At 38.0% G+C, this 17,378-nt stretch overlaps 1 protein-coding gene across 1 annotated transcript in view; it reads left to right on the forward strand.

Moving 5' to 3' along the window:
• The window catches only part of LOC140245491 (glycerol-3-phosphate dehydrogenase, mitochondrial-like), a 33,519-nt gene that overhangs the window by 2,461 nt on the left and 13,680 nt on the right, over window positions 1–17,378 (forward strand). The window contains exons 2-6 of the mRNA XM_072325061.1: window positions 255–386; window positions 2,154–2,325; window positions 4,960–5,084; window positions 8,813–8,910; window positions 16,751–16,914. Coding sequence (XP_072181162.1) covers window positions 273–386; window positions 2,154–2,325; window positions 4,960–5,084; window positions 8,813–8,910; window positions 16,751–16,914 — 673 coding nt within the window. The 5' untranslated portion in view covers window positions 255–272. The remainder of the gene's footprint in view (window positions 1–254; window positions 387–2,153; window positions 2,326–4,959; window positions 5,085–8,812; window positions 8,911–16,750; window positions 16,915–17,378) is intronic.

The following is a 17,378-nucleotide window of genomic DNA, read 5'->3' on the forward strand; positions in this document are numbered from 1 at the left end:
TGTGTGTGATGGAACGAGATTCAGCACAAGGTGAAAGATGGGGCACTCTATTCAATGAGGTGAAGCGTAGTTGAATACTGCGCCTCATCTTTTTCCAAATGCAAAATCAATCAGAACCTGAACAGCACTTTGTGATTGTACCTGCTTAGTTCCTAAACATTCTTGCAGGGTTATTTAAGGGTGTCCTGTTTCTCTTCTCAATTTTCTGATCTTCCCCCTCTTCTCCTATTTTTTTTTTTTTTTGTCCTCCGCAGGGGGTTTAGGGAGTAAGCATGGTGCTTAGCCATCGGTTGAAGCGGCTCTTGGTAGGGGGCGCCCTTCTAGGGGCCGGAGCAGTCACTGCGGGCTATGTTGTCTCCCACAGCAATCAGAAGAAATTGGCCCAGGTAAGGAGTAACCCTGTCAGTTGAGATACATTTGAGGAGTTTGAATACAAAACAAGTTAACTCCGTTCATGTTAATTTGAGATATTTGTGATTACAGCTGCTGGACTTACTTTAAAATGTTTAAAAATTGTTCCTAACCTGGTCCCATTTCGCAATTAAACTCTTACTGGAAAAGTGAATAGTTTCGTGCTCGGCTAGGTAAGACGTATTTTGCGTGTTTTTATGCCTCCGCCACGAAGTGGTGCCGGAGGCATTATGTTTTCGGGTTGTCCGTCCGTCCGTCCGTACGTCCATCCGCATTCGTTTACGCGATAACTTGAGTAATATTGACTGGAATTTTACCAAACTTGGTCCAAGTATAAAGTAGGATGGGGCAATTACTTGATTAGATTTTGGGTGAAATCGGCCAAAGGTCAAAGGTCAAGGTCAAATCATGAAATTGTATTTGTTTGCGCGATAACTCAAGACTGGATGAAGCAGCTTTCACCAGACTTGGTCCAAGGATGATGTATGATGGGGCAATTAGTTGAGTAGATTTAAGTGACATTGGCAAGAGGTCAAAGGTCAAAAGGTCAAGGTCAAATGCTAAAAATTTTGCTATTTTCCCCATATCTATGCAATGCCCGAAGGTATTGTTTTTAAACTTAGCGTAGACATGTACTACTGTGTAAAGATTCTCCAGAGAGAGTTTCATGTCATAAGCTCAAAGGTCAAAAGGTCAAAGGTTAGGTGAAAATGTTACAATTTCACTTTTCTCGCAAATGGTTCAATGTATTTTCATGGAACTTGGTACATACGCATGTACTGACTGGCAGGGATTATCTAGGGAACTTAGGGGTCATGGGTCAATAGTCAAGGGGGTCAAAGGTCAAGGTCAACTCCTCAAAATTTTACTATTTCCCCCATATACTAGTATATTATGCAATGCTTGCATTGTTAGTTTTAAAACTTAATATATACATGTATTACCTTATGGAGATTCTCTGGGAAATTTCCAGCCAGAAGGTCAAAGGTTAAGGGTCAAAGGCCAGGTTTAAATGCAAAAAAAACAAACCTATTTTGTACTGTACTTACACTCTTTCTTCATACCTTGAGAATTACTCAATGCATAAACTTATAAAAGGGACGGTCAGAAGTCAAGTAAAAATCCTCAATTCCCCAAATATGTGTACCTGCCCTCTGAGACAATTATAGCAAACCCAGTTCAAGGAAAGTGAACATTCAAGATATTTCTGACAAAACCTGTCATTTCAGTATTTTGCCATTTATGTGAAACTGTCATCATACATTGTGAAGACATTGTACTATACACCTATTGGGAGAATCATGCATTATGGCGGAGGCATCAGTCGCCATAGCGACATTTCTAGTTGATTCTGCAGTATCAAAACATAAGTTGTGTTACATGTAGCAAGCAAGAGTATTTGTGTGCTTGTATTTTTGCGCTACTTTCTGGTCATGAAAATTTCCACTAAATTAACAATAATTTTAGTTTGTGAAAAGACACCTTGAGCCAAACTTCTTGGCTTATAAATGTTTGCAGCTAGAAATTTACTAAGAATTTTCAACAAGTTTTCCATTTCTGTGTACTAGACTGAATAGATGCACATTTTTATTTTAGAACAAACTGTAGGTAAAGGGCTTCCTGATATTTGCAGTTCACATACAATGTAGTAACTATCCTGTATCTGTATGTCTATTAAATAAAAGCAGACCTAAGAGAGGTTTTTGACAATTATTTTTTTTGTTCAAATGTGTGACTGACAGAATCGCCAAGCCCAAGTGGTGGCGGCGGAGCTGCGCAACGTCCACTACATCTCTTCCCTCCCGACGAGGGAACAGCAAGTGCAGTCGCTACAGAGCACTCATGAGTATGACATCCTGGTGATAGGGGGCGGGGCCACGGGGTGTGGTGTGGCCCTTGATGCTGTCAGTAGAGGTGAGTGACTTGATTTGGAATAAAGAGCCTGCACTTGGGCGTTATTTTCTCCGCCAAGGAAGGAGGAGGTTAAGTGATCATCACCGTTTGTTTGTCTACTTGCAAAATAGCCCAAAAAGTTGTGAACAGATTTGAGTGAAACTTGCAGGGAAAATTGATAATGACACAAGGAACGGATGATTCAATTTTGGTAGTGATCCAGGAATTTTTATGGATTTTTATATCTTTTTTGCCGATAGGGTCAATGAATTTTGGAGCTCAAGCTGTGCGTATTTAAGGTCTGCATGTACGTGCTCTGAAGCTTCTGCTCTGTTTTGGCGAGGCGCTGTGTAGCTAGAAGCGGGTGACTTAAACAAAAGGCTTCTTTATTGGGAAATTAGGCAATTTTCAGCAGTCGTGAATAATTAATGGGTGGAAATAAGCTGTGTGGCGGAAGTCTGCGCTCTATGAGTGCTTTATTCTATGCTTGTAGTGGTGTAGACATTCATCTTATCAATGGCCTTCATGAACATTTACTCTCTGTCATGTAGCGAAAATGTAAAAAGGGCTCCTCCTAATCACTTGTCATTCCTTTTTAGAGCTTCCCTCTATTTTTTATGCATATTTTTATGATGCTTTGTTTTTATCTACCTAATCTACCCCTTTATTCAAAACAGAATATATGTTCATGTCTCCCAAGTTTTGGTTTTGTTTGTTTTTTGTTACTTTGTTTTTGTTTGTTATTTTGTTGTGAGTTGTTTTTTGTTACTGTGCCCGAGTATGTTTTTTGATCTGCAGAAGTTGACAGTCTTGCCTTTTGGAGAACCATCGTATGGGAATAACTACATGTGCTTTGTGCATCAATGCCTCAGCCATGTGGTTGTATTGTGTGGAAAAGTATTGCATTTTCCAGATGTCAGTCCTTGTGTAATGTTGATAAGAAGAGCCTTCCTTTACATTTAGGTTTTGGCCATGTAGTAATATGAACAGCACTGGATTTGTTTTTGCTTGCCTGGCCACTGGCCCTTTGTTCAACCATTTACAAAATTGTAGCCCTCCTATCAAAATATCAACTGTCTTGGCCTGAAATGATACTGCAAGTACTTCTTTTGTATTTCTTTCTTCTTCTTTTTTTTTTTCATTTGTCATCTCTTTTTATGGGACTGCTAATCTTTCATTTGTTCTTGATGTGATAGCTTGTGAATCAATTTGGGAACAAAAGCAAATTAACCATAGATTTAGCATTCTTTGTGATGGGCATGTGTGTGTCTCTATATGTGTGTACTTTTTGCATGTTGATTTGAGTGTAATCAGTGCAAGCATTCTATTCCTCCTTGATATAATACAGTGTGTATGTGTATTTTTTTTTAAATATTCCTCATTCAGATACCATGTGAATTATTTTTGGCTAAGAAGACCCTGTTATTAAACATATTATTCTTGATAACATTTCAAATCAAGGGTTTAGGAAGATGTGTGCTTTTTATGGAGGAGCAAATAATCACATTTGTTGTTCAGATGTATAGCCGCATTTTAAAATATCACTGGCCTTGTGGCATGAATATATATATTTTCAAGACTGTTATAGAGGCCTTGTTTTCAAGCTTTTGTGATTTCCACAAGACTGCACATAAAAAGAAGTCACCTTGCATTCAACAGCAGCACAACCTTTGTCAAAACAAGAACATATAACCCCCATGCTTGAAGGAGTTATTCAGTGTTTCTTGTTCTCAAATGTGGAGCAAGCAACAAACTAAAGAAAGAACCAACTATTACAGGAGAATTTTTGTTTTCACACTCATGATACCTTATCCGTATGGCCTGAGATAGAAACTATTGTAGAGGTTCCCCTATCCTCATAAATCATTCATGAGATGCAAAACATAGAATAAATGACTCGCAATGTTTTAAGTGAAAACATACATGAACTAGAAAAGCACTCCGAGAGCGCAGACCTCTGCCAAGCAATTACTTTCCATGGATGATCCTGCTCTTCCATAGAGGTCAGTGATTTCCACCTACTGAAAAATTGCCTGATTTCCCAATATAGAAGCCTTTGTTACATCATAAACCCTCAGCTGCACGGCGCGCCTCGCCCCAGCAGAAACTGGAGCACGCACTTTAGTGCGCACAGGCAAACCTCAAATACGCACAGCCTGAACTCCCAAGTTCATTGACCCTACCTGCCAAACTGTCAAAATCCTTCATAAATTCCCCCAAAATTCTTGGATCATTACCAAAAGTTAATCGTTTGTTACTTGTGTCATTCTCAACCTTTCCTGCAAGTTTCATCTCAATCCGTTAACTACTTTTTGAGTTATTTTGCACACGGACAAACTAACTAACTAACTAACTAACTAACTAACGAACAAACAAACCAATGGTATTAAATGAAAGCATAACCTCCTCTCTTGGCGGAGGTAACAATTGTAGTTCTTATGTCTGCTGAACTGCTTGATATTTTTGCTCAAAAATATACACAGATGTGCACACAAATGTGGGAAATGATGCTGTATTAAAATGATTCGAGACATGCTTGCAAAGGCAAAACTTTGTTGTGATTCACTTGCTTGCCATTGCACCTCAGGAGTTTGCAATTTTCACCAAAACAAAATCATGTCTGTTTTTCTTCTTTTTTTTTTCTTTTCTGTGCAGGTCTGAAGACGGCACTGGTAGAGAAGTATGACATCTCAAGCGGAACAAGCAGCCGGAGCACCAAGCTCATTCACGGTGGAGTGCGTTACCTCCAGAAAGCCATTCTAGGACTTGACTATGATCAGGTAAAACCTTAACAATAACTGCAACAATGGAGGCTATGTCTTTGTGTTCTGTGGTGTGACGAAACATGACAAGCTCAGTATGTAAAGAAGCACTGAATTGATCAGTGTTTTAGTAGTAGCCATGATAAAAATCATGGGCGTACATACTCGAGCAAGATTCGAAGCTACGACCTCCTGATCACCGGACAGGCGTCATCTCCACTAAACCACCGAGCTTTCGCCCGACAGCAAGTGTTGGTTCTAATCCTTATAGCATGCAGCGGGTACTGCTTTGTTATTCAAATATAATAATAATAATAATAGCTGCTTGTATAGCGCATAATATTCCTGGAATCTCTATGCGCTTTACATAAATGGGTAGAGTACCATAAACTACAACTTACATAATTTTAACAAAACAATATAATTAAACATACAAAATACAACTTATCATAATCATTTAATAACAAAACAAATATGTTTTTAAGGACTTGAGGAAAGTGTGAGTACATGTGATGGCCCTAAGTTGACTTGGTAATTTGTTCCAGAGTACAGGTGCTGCTGACTGAAAAGCCTGATCCCCATATGAACATGTTTTGGTTGCTGGTATAACTAATAAAGTCTGGCTAGAAGATCGTAGATTTCTTTGTGGAATATATTCAATGATCATGTCAGACAAATATGTTGGGGACTTATTTATCAATGTTTTATGACATAATGCAAGGATCTTAAACATGATTCTCTTATCTACAGGCAACCAATGCAGGTGTGACAACAAGGGTGTTATGGGATCTCTTCCTTTTGCTCGCATTACAAGTCGGGCGGCGCAATTTTGAACAATTTGGAGTTTTCTTATGTCTTTTTCGGGCAGGCCAAATAGAAGGGAATTACAAAAATCAATTCTAGAAGAAACAAATGCATGGATTAACTTTTCAGTAGTTTTTTCGCACAAATAATTTCATATTTTCCCTATTCTCTTTAATGCACACATTGCAGATTGAGTCATAATTTTAACATGTTCTTTCAACTGAAGGTGTTGATCCATGTGTACACCCAAGTTGCGTGCTTTGGTTGTTTCATGTACATCCAGTCCATCCACTACAATACATGCCGGTGAAGACGCAGGATTAAATCTCGACGAAAAGTGAATTAGTTCAGTCTTCTGTGGATTGATTTTCAAACAGTTTTTGTGAGTCCATGAAAGAACATCAGCAAGACAGTCATTGATCCTGCTTATGGCACTCTGTAGATGTTGTGGTCTGAAAGTTAGATACATTTGGGTATCGTCAGCGTACAACATTGTCTCCAGACCATGAGATTTGATAATTGCTGTTATTGGAGAGCTGTATAATGTATAGAGCAATGGTCCGATAATCGAGCCCTGAGGCACCCCACACTTATCATTGATTGGTTGGGACAGAGAATCGTTAACCTTCACAACATGTGAATGTTGGGAAAGGTACGAATATATCCAATTCAGTACAGTCCCATCGATGCCGTACAGATGTTTTAAACGGTTTAGCAAGGTCTTGTGATCAATTAAGTCAAATGCTGCACTGAAATCTAACAGGACCAGCAAGACTTCATTTTTTTCATCCAAGGAAACCAGAATGTCATTCTGAACTTTGAGCAGAGCAGTTTCCACACTGTTGTGTGACTTGTAGGCTGCCTGAAACGGGTTGTGCAGATTGTTTGCCGATAAGTATTCCTGTATTTGTTGGACTGCAGCTTTCTCAATTAACTTCCCTATGAAACGGAGGTTTGCAATTGGACGATAGTTAGACAATTCGTCTGCAGAAACATCATTTTTCTTGCGAAGTGGTGTCACAACTGCCTTCTTCAGTGACAAGGGGAAAAATCCAGAATTAAGACTAGTGTTAATAGTCCTTGTCAAGAATGGTAGTAACACTGGGGCACACTTCTTGATCACTGTGGTTGGCATAGGATCTAAAGAGGAGGATGTTGCAGATGATGATGACTTGATCAACTTTATAACACCATCCTCGTCTAAACGTTCAAATTCAGTCAGGGACGAATATAAAAAATAAGGACGAATATAAAAACATCTCAACGGAAGAATTTCATGAATTTGAATAACAAAGCAGTACCCGCTGCATGCTATAAGGATTAGAACCAACACTTGCTGTCGGGCGAAAGCTCGGTGGTCTAGCGGAGATGACGCCTGTCCGGTGATCAGGAGGTCGTAGGTTCGAATCCTGCTCGAGTATGTACGCCCATGATTTTTATCATGGCTACCACTAAAACACTGATCAATTCAGTGCTTCTTTACGTTGATGTAGGGCAATTTGTCAATCAGTTGCAATAAAAACATCTCGACGGAAGAATTTCATGAATTTGAATAAGCTCAGTATGTATGCCTTTTTTTTTTAGATTCATATTTGTTTTATGATTTTAGATAAATTTCAAATGTACGTATCAAATATGCCTGCTATGTGTCAGTATGTACTGTATGTGAAATGTGTGTGCATGTGTATGTGAGTGTGTGTATGTTGTGTGTCTGCTTTTCATGTAGTAGTATTCAGGCATTGATTGATTACTTGTTGTCATCTTGACTTGAGTACTTGTAAAGTTGTGCCATGATTGTTTGGTGTTCCTGGAAATGAAATGGAAAGATGAAACAAAGAAATGAATGAATGAATGAATGAATAAAATAATTAGTGAGTGACTGAATGAATAGATCAGTGATTACAGACAGATGAAAAAAAAAGAAAGAAACAAGTTATGTTTGAACAGTATAATTTGAAATGATACATTTACATTATGTTTTGTTTCTTTGGCTAAAATCGGTGACTTAGTTCTATGAATCCATGGTGGTATTATACATCTTTACCTGTAGACTTATTGTTTCATCGACTTATGAATGTTCATTCTATTTCTACCCCTCCTGTCAGTATGAGTAATCATATGTTGTCACACATTGATTTCATTTGCCATTGCATTTTGGTTAAAGAACAAACAGAGAATAAGTACTGTAAACGTCAATGTTTTCTGCATGATTATGATTATCATGATTATTTTTTATTGTGCTGAGCAGCTCAAAAACACATTAGCGGTTCTTGACTTTGCACCGCGCAATTGCTGGATACAGTACTCATAATATGTCTTCATCCATTCACAGAAAAGTCATGTACCGTAAATTGATATGCTACCCTATCCATGTGAATATGCAGCCTGCACAAAAGAAGTTCTAGTACTGCACGCACACACATGCTCTCAAATGAATACCCCTAGGGCACGCACACACACACACACACACACACACACACTTGACTTGTACCAGGGATGCACCACTGATGATGCCCTCAATTCGACCTGGTCAAAATGTGCAGAGAAAATTGTGGAGAAATTTTCACTGGGTTTAGACTTTGTGCTAGTCAAAAAAGTATGAAATACATGAAAACTAATGTATGCATTTTTTTTTTTTTTTTTTTTTTGCGTTTACAGTATGTCAGAGTTACATCTAAAGTTACTGTATCTTACATGTACAGTCCTCAGTTGATTGGAAACTATGGGGTCCTGTACAAATTCTGTTTAGACTTCACATCTTGAGGTGGAACTGGTTAAGGCACTGGAATACAATGAGTCTTTTGTGCATTTGTGTCTGTTTTCTGTGTGTCTGTGTCTTTATGTCTGTTTGTATTTCTGTGTAACCAGTCATTCTGCTTGCATCCTGTATGCACATCTGCCTGTATGAAGTTATCATTTTCCGCACTCCTTTTGCTTTGCAGTACAAGTTGGTGAAGGAGGCATTACATGAAAGAGCCAATCTCCTGGACATTGCACCCCATTTATCCTACCCACTGCCCATCATGCTGCCAGTATACAAGTGAGTCAATTTCATATTTCTGCATCTGTCATTTTCATTGCCATAGTATACTTTTAAAGGTCCTGTTTACCTTTGGGAGCAGTGATTTAAAAAGTGTTTAAGATATCACTTTTGATGCATATGTGTAGGTCAGTTGTATCACAAAACATCCTACCATGTAAAATTTTTGCAATAAAGCCTAAACTGTAAGGAGATATCACTATTTTTCTCATTATACCCCCGCCAAACGAAGTTTGAAGGGGGTATATAGGAATCAGCGGACGGTCGGGCGGGCGGTCGGTCGGGCGGTCGGTCGGGCGGTCGGTCCGTTGCAAATCTTGCGTCGCGAACTACTTCCTCAGTTTTCAACCGATTCCCATAAAACTTGGCACAGATGTGTGCCTTGGGTTGTAGATGTGCAAGACGTATTTTTTGACAGTACCCAAAAGTACATTGCCATGGTAACGGCATATTATGGGCAAAAATGGGTACAAATCTTGCGTCGCGAACTCCTCCCACAGTTTTTGATCAATTTTTATGAAATTAGGTACAGATGTTCATCTGAATATGTTAATGTGCAAGACACATATTTCCGCAGTGGCAAAAAGTGCGTTGCCATGGTAGCAGCATGTTATTGGTAAAATATAGGGCAAAATGCTTTATGGCAAAACTGCTTCATCAGTGTTCTTCCAATTCTCATGGAATTCATATTGAATGTTTGTCTTAGGATATAGGTCAGCATGACACATTTCTTGACAGTGACAAAAAGTATGTTGCCATGGTAACAGCTCACATATTATGAGCCAAAATGATGGAAAATTTTGTGTTGCAAACTACTTCCTCAGTTTTTGCCCAATTTCCATGAAACTTGGTACAGATGTGTGCCTTTGGTTGTAGATGTGCAAGACGCATTTTTCAACAGTACCCGAAAGTACGTTGCCATGGTAACGGCATATTAATGGCAGAAGATCAAGGAAAGATCTTGCGGAAATAACTACTTCCTCAGTTTTTTGACCAAAGCTTATGAAATGTTGTTTGGCGGGGGTATAACCAGTCGCTACATTTCTAGTTAAACCATAACTGTAGACGGTTTAGTCTGGAAACATTTTTTATTATAGATGTTGTTCACATTTTGTACATTTAACAATACTGAACATTGATTATACTGGTTCAAATTTTTGCAGTGGTTGTTTCTATCCCTGACTCACATTTTAGCGAGTTGAAGCACTAATGCTGGGTTTTTGTTTCATCTGTAAATGGTAAATTATGCCTTTAAACAGCATTGGTACTATTATACAGTCAAACCTGTCTTAACGACCACTTGTCTATAGAGTCCACTGAAAGATCCCTTGCATGAAATTGCAGTCTTACAGACACTTTATATAGCGGTCACCTGCCTAATGCTGCCAGCGGCCTCTCATTTTGCATTCTATGGCGAATATCTAACTGCGTGTAGCGGCCACAAAAATTTAGCTGAACCAAATCAGCCATGGATACGTTGGCTTCTATGTTCATTGTGTGAATTCTACCGAGTCCAAACTCAGTCACAATCACACAGACATGATTGACAAATACGGCTCTTCACCATAAAAGCCGTCTTACCACTAACTGGACCAGATCTAGGCTTCAGTAATGTTGCCCTGAATACATGCTACAAAGGTAAAGACAGCTCTTAATAACATCCTTGAATTTTACCAAAATGCTGACTAATTCGTGATCGAAATCCCTCTAAATAAGGACAGTAGGATGCTTGTCTGGGTATTGCTTGTTGTTTATGTCAGCTTTGCACATTATTGATCCCCTTGAACTCGCTCTTGAACCCCATTCATGCAAAACCGGTATGAACCAGTTCCTTGGGCTCAAAATGTTATTTTAAAGATCAAAAGAACAGAAGTAGGCTAAAAGAAAATTTTGAATGAAGTGAATGGTACAAAAAAATCCCCATATTATAGCTGCTCTTGCTAATATATTTGCGTTTTTTTTTTTTAAAGAATAATGCTATATTTTATGCTATTATACAATACAAGTATTGAAATTCTAAATGGCTGCCAACCTGTCAATAGTGGCCACTATAGACAGGCTTGACGGTAGATGTAGAAATAGAGAAATAGGAACAGTAATGATACTAGTAATAATATCTATTGATTAATTCTTATAAAAAATGAACTATGATGATGATGATACTGCTTCTACTACTACTATTACTACTACTACTACTACTACTACTGATAATAATAATAATGACGATATGATGATAGTAATAGTGATAATGGTGGTGGTGATAATCATGATAATGATAATGATATTGATGATTATAAGGATAATGATAAGAAAAAGAATAAGCAGAAAAGAAAAAAAAAGAAGAGAGGAGAAGAAGAAAAATGGTAATGATGATATAAATTGTGATAATGGTAATGAGCTGTATAATATTAAATGAAATGGATGTCAAATCACTTGATCACTTGAGAGGAATCAGATTTGTCCGTCCTATGAAAGCTTGCTCAGTAGTCGGGGGAAGAAAAATGTATCCAAACAAAAGCACAGAAACATTGAAACACACATTACATACACTTGCGCACACAAAAGCATAAATGACAGGGCAGCCATGGGCAGCTCAGGGGGCCACATGGTTTGAGGTCAAGAACTAATGGGTTAAACACATGCCAGTTGAATAGTCTAGCATGTCATGACCAAGTGCTGTGGCATGCAAAAATTTGCCGCCTTTTGATAGTCTCTCAATAGGACAACAAGACATTATATTTCTTTGATAGTGTAAATGTTTTAATCCACCCTTCCACCAGGGGCATGTAAGAGCTGAAAACTTAGTTCATGTATAATTCCGCCAAAAAAAGAAGAGAAAACTCTGTTTACAAAGTATCCTGAGCCTTCATCTGATGGTAATCATTTGTTGCTTGAATGATTTTGAATAATGAGATGAACATGTGTTTGAATGAGACATGGTATAAATGCATAATTGTAAACAGTAAGCTTTTGTCATTTGATGGGGCATGAGGTCAAAGGTTGCAAGTTCAAGGATCCAATTGTGTGAATTTCATGGTAGAAAGAATCTTTCTTGATCAGTTATGTCAATTTTGCAATAACTTGTTGTCTTGTAGGCTATTTGAATACTAAATTAGTGCTCCTTCTAAGATTTTTTCCTGATTGTGATACAAACTTCCCTGGGCCAATTTCTTTGTCTCTGTGGTCGGAGTTCACAAAAGTTGTTTTTAAAAATTTAGACCATGGTTTATGCAAATTTCTTGTGCGTAACTATGCCTGATAGATTGCGTATGCTGACAGATGTCCAGAAACGAATGCATACATGTTGATACACACATGTAAAAGGTATGCCTATTTCACACTTATGGACCAATGGACTAAATTTAAACCATGGTCTAAATTCAAACCATGGTATAGAATTAATCCTATCCACCGTCATGAATTTAGGACTAAATGAGTTTGCATCCCAAGTGACTCTGACAGCATCCCTTCATAAATTGCTTCTCTTCCTGGTTTTCTATCAAACAGCTTCCTGGCTGGCAGACCAAGCCAATATACTGTAGGACAGTATGCATACTGCAGTGTCAGTTCTTGTGTTTTTGTGTTTTTTTTTTCTTTTGTTTTCATTGTGTTGTTGTTTTTTCATTCTTTTTCCCTTTTATGAAGATAATGTTCTGGAAAAAGAAGTGAAGAAAACAATGAAGTGTATTACATGTAGTAGTAATTCCAAACCCTTCTCCACATGAGACAAATTTATGATGAGAAACAAATGACAAAAATTTAAATAAATAAATGAATGAATAAATAAATAAATAAATTATAAATAAATAAATAAATAAATAAATAAATAAATAAATAAATAAATAAATAAATAAATAAATAAATAAATAAATAAATAAATGAACATAGACAAACCTGCACAACATTTGTGTCATCAAGTACATGAGTCTTAACCTCTCCTTCCTACACCTTCCACCCTTCCTCCCCAATTTGCCTCAGACCTCTCAGTTAGGAATTGCATGAATGATCTCAGCTAACATAGTGCTTAAAACATTACAGTTGAATTCTCAAACTGATATGAGTGAGTTTGTAGTGTAGTAGCCATGGCTCTTGACTTGAGCAAGCCAGGTTGAATGTACTAACCTGTGCCTGATGGATACATTTTCTATGGATACATTGGATATATATACATATTCTGTTGCTATTGTTTCGCAAGCATGTGTATACAATGTACATACAGTAACATTGTTCCTACAGAAGCAGAGCAGTTTTGTGACAACTGTTCTGTATTGATACGGACTTACGAACATCATATTCGCTGGTCAGCACAGTGCTACAATACTTGTTGTAGAGATCACACCCTGTTTTGTTTTGACTGTGTTTGAAATGTCAGTCCTTTCCTGTACATGTTACAAGTATATGTTATTAAAAATTGTTCAATAAAAAAAATAGAAAAGCACTCGTAAAGTGCAGACCTCCGCCACGCCAACAACTAATTTCCACCCATACATGCATGAAATTTCCCAATATAGAAGCTTTTGTTGCGTCATCAGCCTCCAGCGGCGCAGTGCCTTGCCCGAGCAGAGCACGCACTTTAGAGCACATATGTAAACCACTAGTGCGCGCAGCTTAAACTCCCAAGTTCATTGACCTTAAAGGTCCAGTTTACCTTTGGGAGCAGTGATTTCAAAAATGTTCAAGATATCACATTTGATGCATATGTGTAGGTCTGTTGTATCATAAAACATCCTACCATATGAAATATTTGCAATAAAACCTAAAATATAAGGAGATATCAGGGTTTTTCTCAGTAAACCGTAACTGTATACGGTTTAGTCTGGAAACATTTTTATTATAACTATTGTTCACATTTTGTGTATTTAACAACACTTCACATCAATTATACGGATTCAAATTTTGACAGTGGTTGTTTCTATCCCTAACTCACATTTTAGAACTATTTCAAAGCACTAATGCTTTCGTCTGCAAATAGTAAATTATGCCTTTAAATGCCAAAAGATTTTTTAAAAATCCTTCAAAAATCCATAGTCCTTTTTGTGTCATTATCAACTTTTCCAGCAAGTTTCATTCAATCCGTTCACAACTTTTTGAGTTATTTTGCGAACAGACAAACCAACGCCGATGATCACTTAACCTCCTCCTTCCTTGGTGGAGGTTATAATAAAGTTAGGGAAATGGTAATTAAGGAAGCTGGCTTTTCATGTGTTTTTTCATCCCGAGATTCATTTTTAGGCAAAATATACTCATTCAAGACTTTCACTTGCTCACTCCTGTGACATCTAGGCTTGTGTAGAATAAAATTCAGCTGACTAGAGAGTTGTTCTTTACCTGTGTCTTTTTAGAGCGCTTCCTGTATTTTGGGCAGATGGCATATGTATCAGCTGAACGATGAATACTACATGTGCTTGCCAATTTTGTGAGTTGGCTTGGCTTTCCCTTCTTGCAATCTCCTTTTTCTTCATGGAATCTTTAAGCGTGCAACAGGCAGTCTGGACAGTTGCAGGAAATGATCTTTAAATCTGTTTTGTGTTTTAAGAGCTGGTTGGCCCAGGAACCCCCATTTCATTGTACAGGCTGTCCAAAGTCCCTGACGCAGGAAGCTTTAAAAGGATGGTATAGTTTTGGTGGAGATGAGGATCGAGCTTTTAACTTTTTGTGAGATACATGTTGTACTAAAAAACCACTTATGAAATATTACAGAGCATACTATTCTATTTAAAGAGGAATTCAAAGGTTATTTGATGAAAGTCAGTTTTGAAATGGCTAAGATGTATAGATCCAAAAACAAAGTAACACAAATTGCTCCTAACGGTGGCTGCAGGTCCCACCTTTAATTACTAGTGTTCTGTTTTGGATATTTCAGCCATTTCAAAACCAATTTTCATCAAATAAAGATTGAATTCCTCTTGGAATGACATGCTCTCTCACATTTCATAAGAGGTTTCAAATTATCGCACAAAAAATAGAAACGTGAAGCCAGGTCTCAACCAAAACTATGCCATGCCTTTAAACTCATGCACCAATGTTGCACCATGTAATAGCAAACCTATACCTGGAGTAATGACATGGCAGTGATCTATATTCACATTTACCTCAGTTATGTGACATTTCATTTTAGTTTGTTTCAACATTACAGCATCATTCATTCAAATTTACTATCCAAAGGTAAACACGACGATCATTATGGGGTGCCCATAAAAAATAAAAAAAGAACTCCCCCGAAGTAAAATACAAGACTACATGGCAGCTGGTACCAAGATATGAAATATGACTTCAAATTTTATGTGAACAGTTAGTGAAGATATGAAGAGGCGTTAGTGGGCACAGCCAAAAGATAAGGGATTCATGTGCTCTCTACAGAATTGTGACACGACATTTGCTCCTGCGACAATTGCTGCGGTCTTATTTTCTACAAGGACTTAACAATTGTAGGGTTAGGGTTAGGGTTATGATAGGGTTTTAGGCTGATATGAGGATTAGGATTAGGGTTCGGGTTATGTTTGTGGATATAGTTTATGCTTGGCCTAGCGTGCAGATAGTGGGAGCAGTTGTCGCAGGAACAAATGTCATGGAACCCTACAGAACATGCAGCTCAAATTGTTTCTTAAATGGCTTTGAGGATGTTGAGATCATTTTGATTGTGTAGTAAAGGAATCATTTTCTTTTTGTACTCTCTGAGGTAATTATCAGCACAGTAATATACATGTATAATGTATCAAGATATGTAGCAATTAAGTGTTAATATAGGAAAATTTGTCTGTAAAACTGGTATGGTGTAGGTTGTGGTGAAGCATTATGTGGGTCTGTGTAGTTGTAGGTCTGATACTTCAAGCAATTTGTTTCAACCAATGATTAGAGCTCTTGAGTCAGGATCAAATGTGTGATTTTTTTGTCATTTCAGCATTGTTTAAATCATTTCCTTCAAAACCCAAGTGGAAAGGTCTTTCCTACATGTAATAGGCCTATAATGGGATGAATGTGATTGTCGCGTTCTCATTCATATTTTTAGCAATGTAGGCATGAGTAATCGTGTGATTTAAATTGAATTGTTTTACATGACTGTCAAGAATGAACATTCATATTAAAGTTAAGAACCATTGGACTTCCTTTGTGGCTTTCATTTGTGGCTTTCAGTCCCCTTGGGAGGTCTAGGCAATGAGGCTATGAAAAGCCCCTGCCTCAGGGCACAATTACTGCTGTCAGGGGGACTTCAACCTGGGACCTTGTCATTGATGGTCATGTCGTATTCCACAGAACCACAGTAGCTCACTCTATATAATGCAAAATCCAAAGTGCCCTCAAATATTATACAGGAAAACACCAAGGTGGTCATTGGAACACAGATTTGATCTCTACCGCATTTTGAATGTAGCTATAAAGCAGAAACCACCTAAATACAGTTCTGGGAAATCTGGACCACAGACGTCACCTTGTAAAGTATTAAGCAGTTTCTTATTGTAAAGCAAGCTTGTTACTCTAGCGGGGTTCCCCTGTACTGTCATTTTTAAATTATCAGCACAAGTCCATGGCTTGGTACACTCTATATGACTTTACATGGAATTTGATTGCTTTAAATAGAAGTGACTTTGTGAGAGCATTACTGAATTTTAACGAGCCATTTTTGCAATGCTTCTTTTGCAGTGAAAAGAACTTTATCTACACGTATGAACATGACAGATGAATATAACCTATATTGGTCTATCACTTAGCATTATCAATGAGATCCTTTCTTAAACAGAGTGAGTATATGATCAGCGTCTGAAACTTTTGGTTTTAAAGCAATAGATATATTGAATCTTGCTCATTCCTTTCTGTTTTGTGTTTTGTTTTTTACTTTCAGACTGTGGCAGCTCCCGTACTACTGGGCAGGAATCAAGATGTACGACCTCGTCGCAGGCCGGCAGAACCTACGCGCCAGCTACTACCTTTCCAAGGAGCGTGCGCTGGAGCGCTTTCCGATGCTGAAGAGAGACAAGCTGGTCGGGGCCATAGTCTACTATGATGGTGAGTCAGTGACAGTGATGGTCAATAATTGTTATATTGGATGGCAGTGAATGTGATATCAGGAATTATCATCTATATAGGACGTTTTAGCGGCGCATTAAAAACGCGTATTGTAGTCCGCTCAATTTTTACCGTTCAATATCAGAGCATATTGAACGAAACGCATAGGCTAACGTATTAATTCCCCATAGGCTACCGTTGTTACTTGCCGTTCAAGATCATACCATATTCAATTCTGTCTCGTCTATTGCGCGAGCGCTTGCTGAATGCGCAAACGCTTGCTACTAGTGCGCGTCGTTTTTGTTACAATTCACAAGCGCGCAAGCATCTTGCTAGTTGTTTGTTTCATGTACGCAGTTTTAGGGGCTTCCCCTTTTCAGCGCTGGGATGTGACTGCCGAGTCAACTTCAAAGACGAGTAGAAGCCGGGTAATATTTTGTGCAGTTTACAGATGCTTGCTCTAC

Source organism: Diadema setosum, chromosome 22, assembly GCF_964275005.1.
Source record: "Diadema setosum chromosome 22, eeDiaSeto1, whole genome shotgun sequence".
NCBI classification, from domain to species: domain Eukaryota; kingdom Metazoa; phylum Echinodermata; class Echinoidea; order Diadematoida; family Diadematidae; genus Diadema; species Diadema setosum.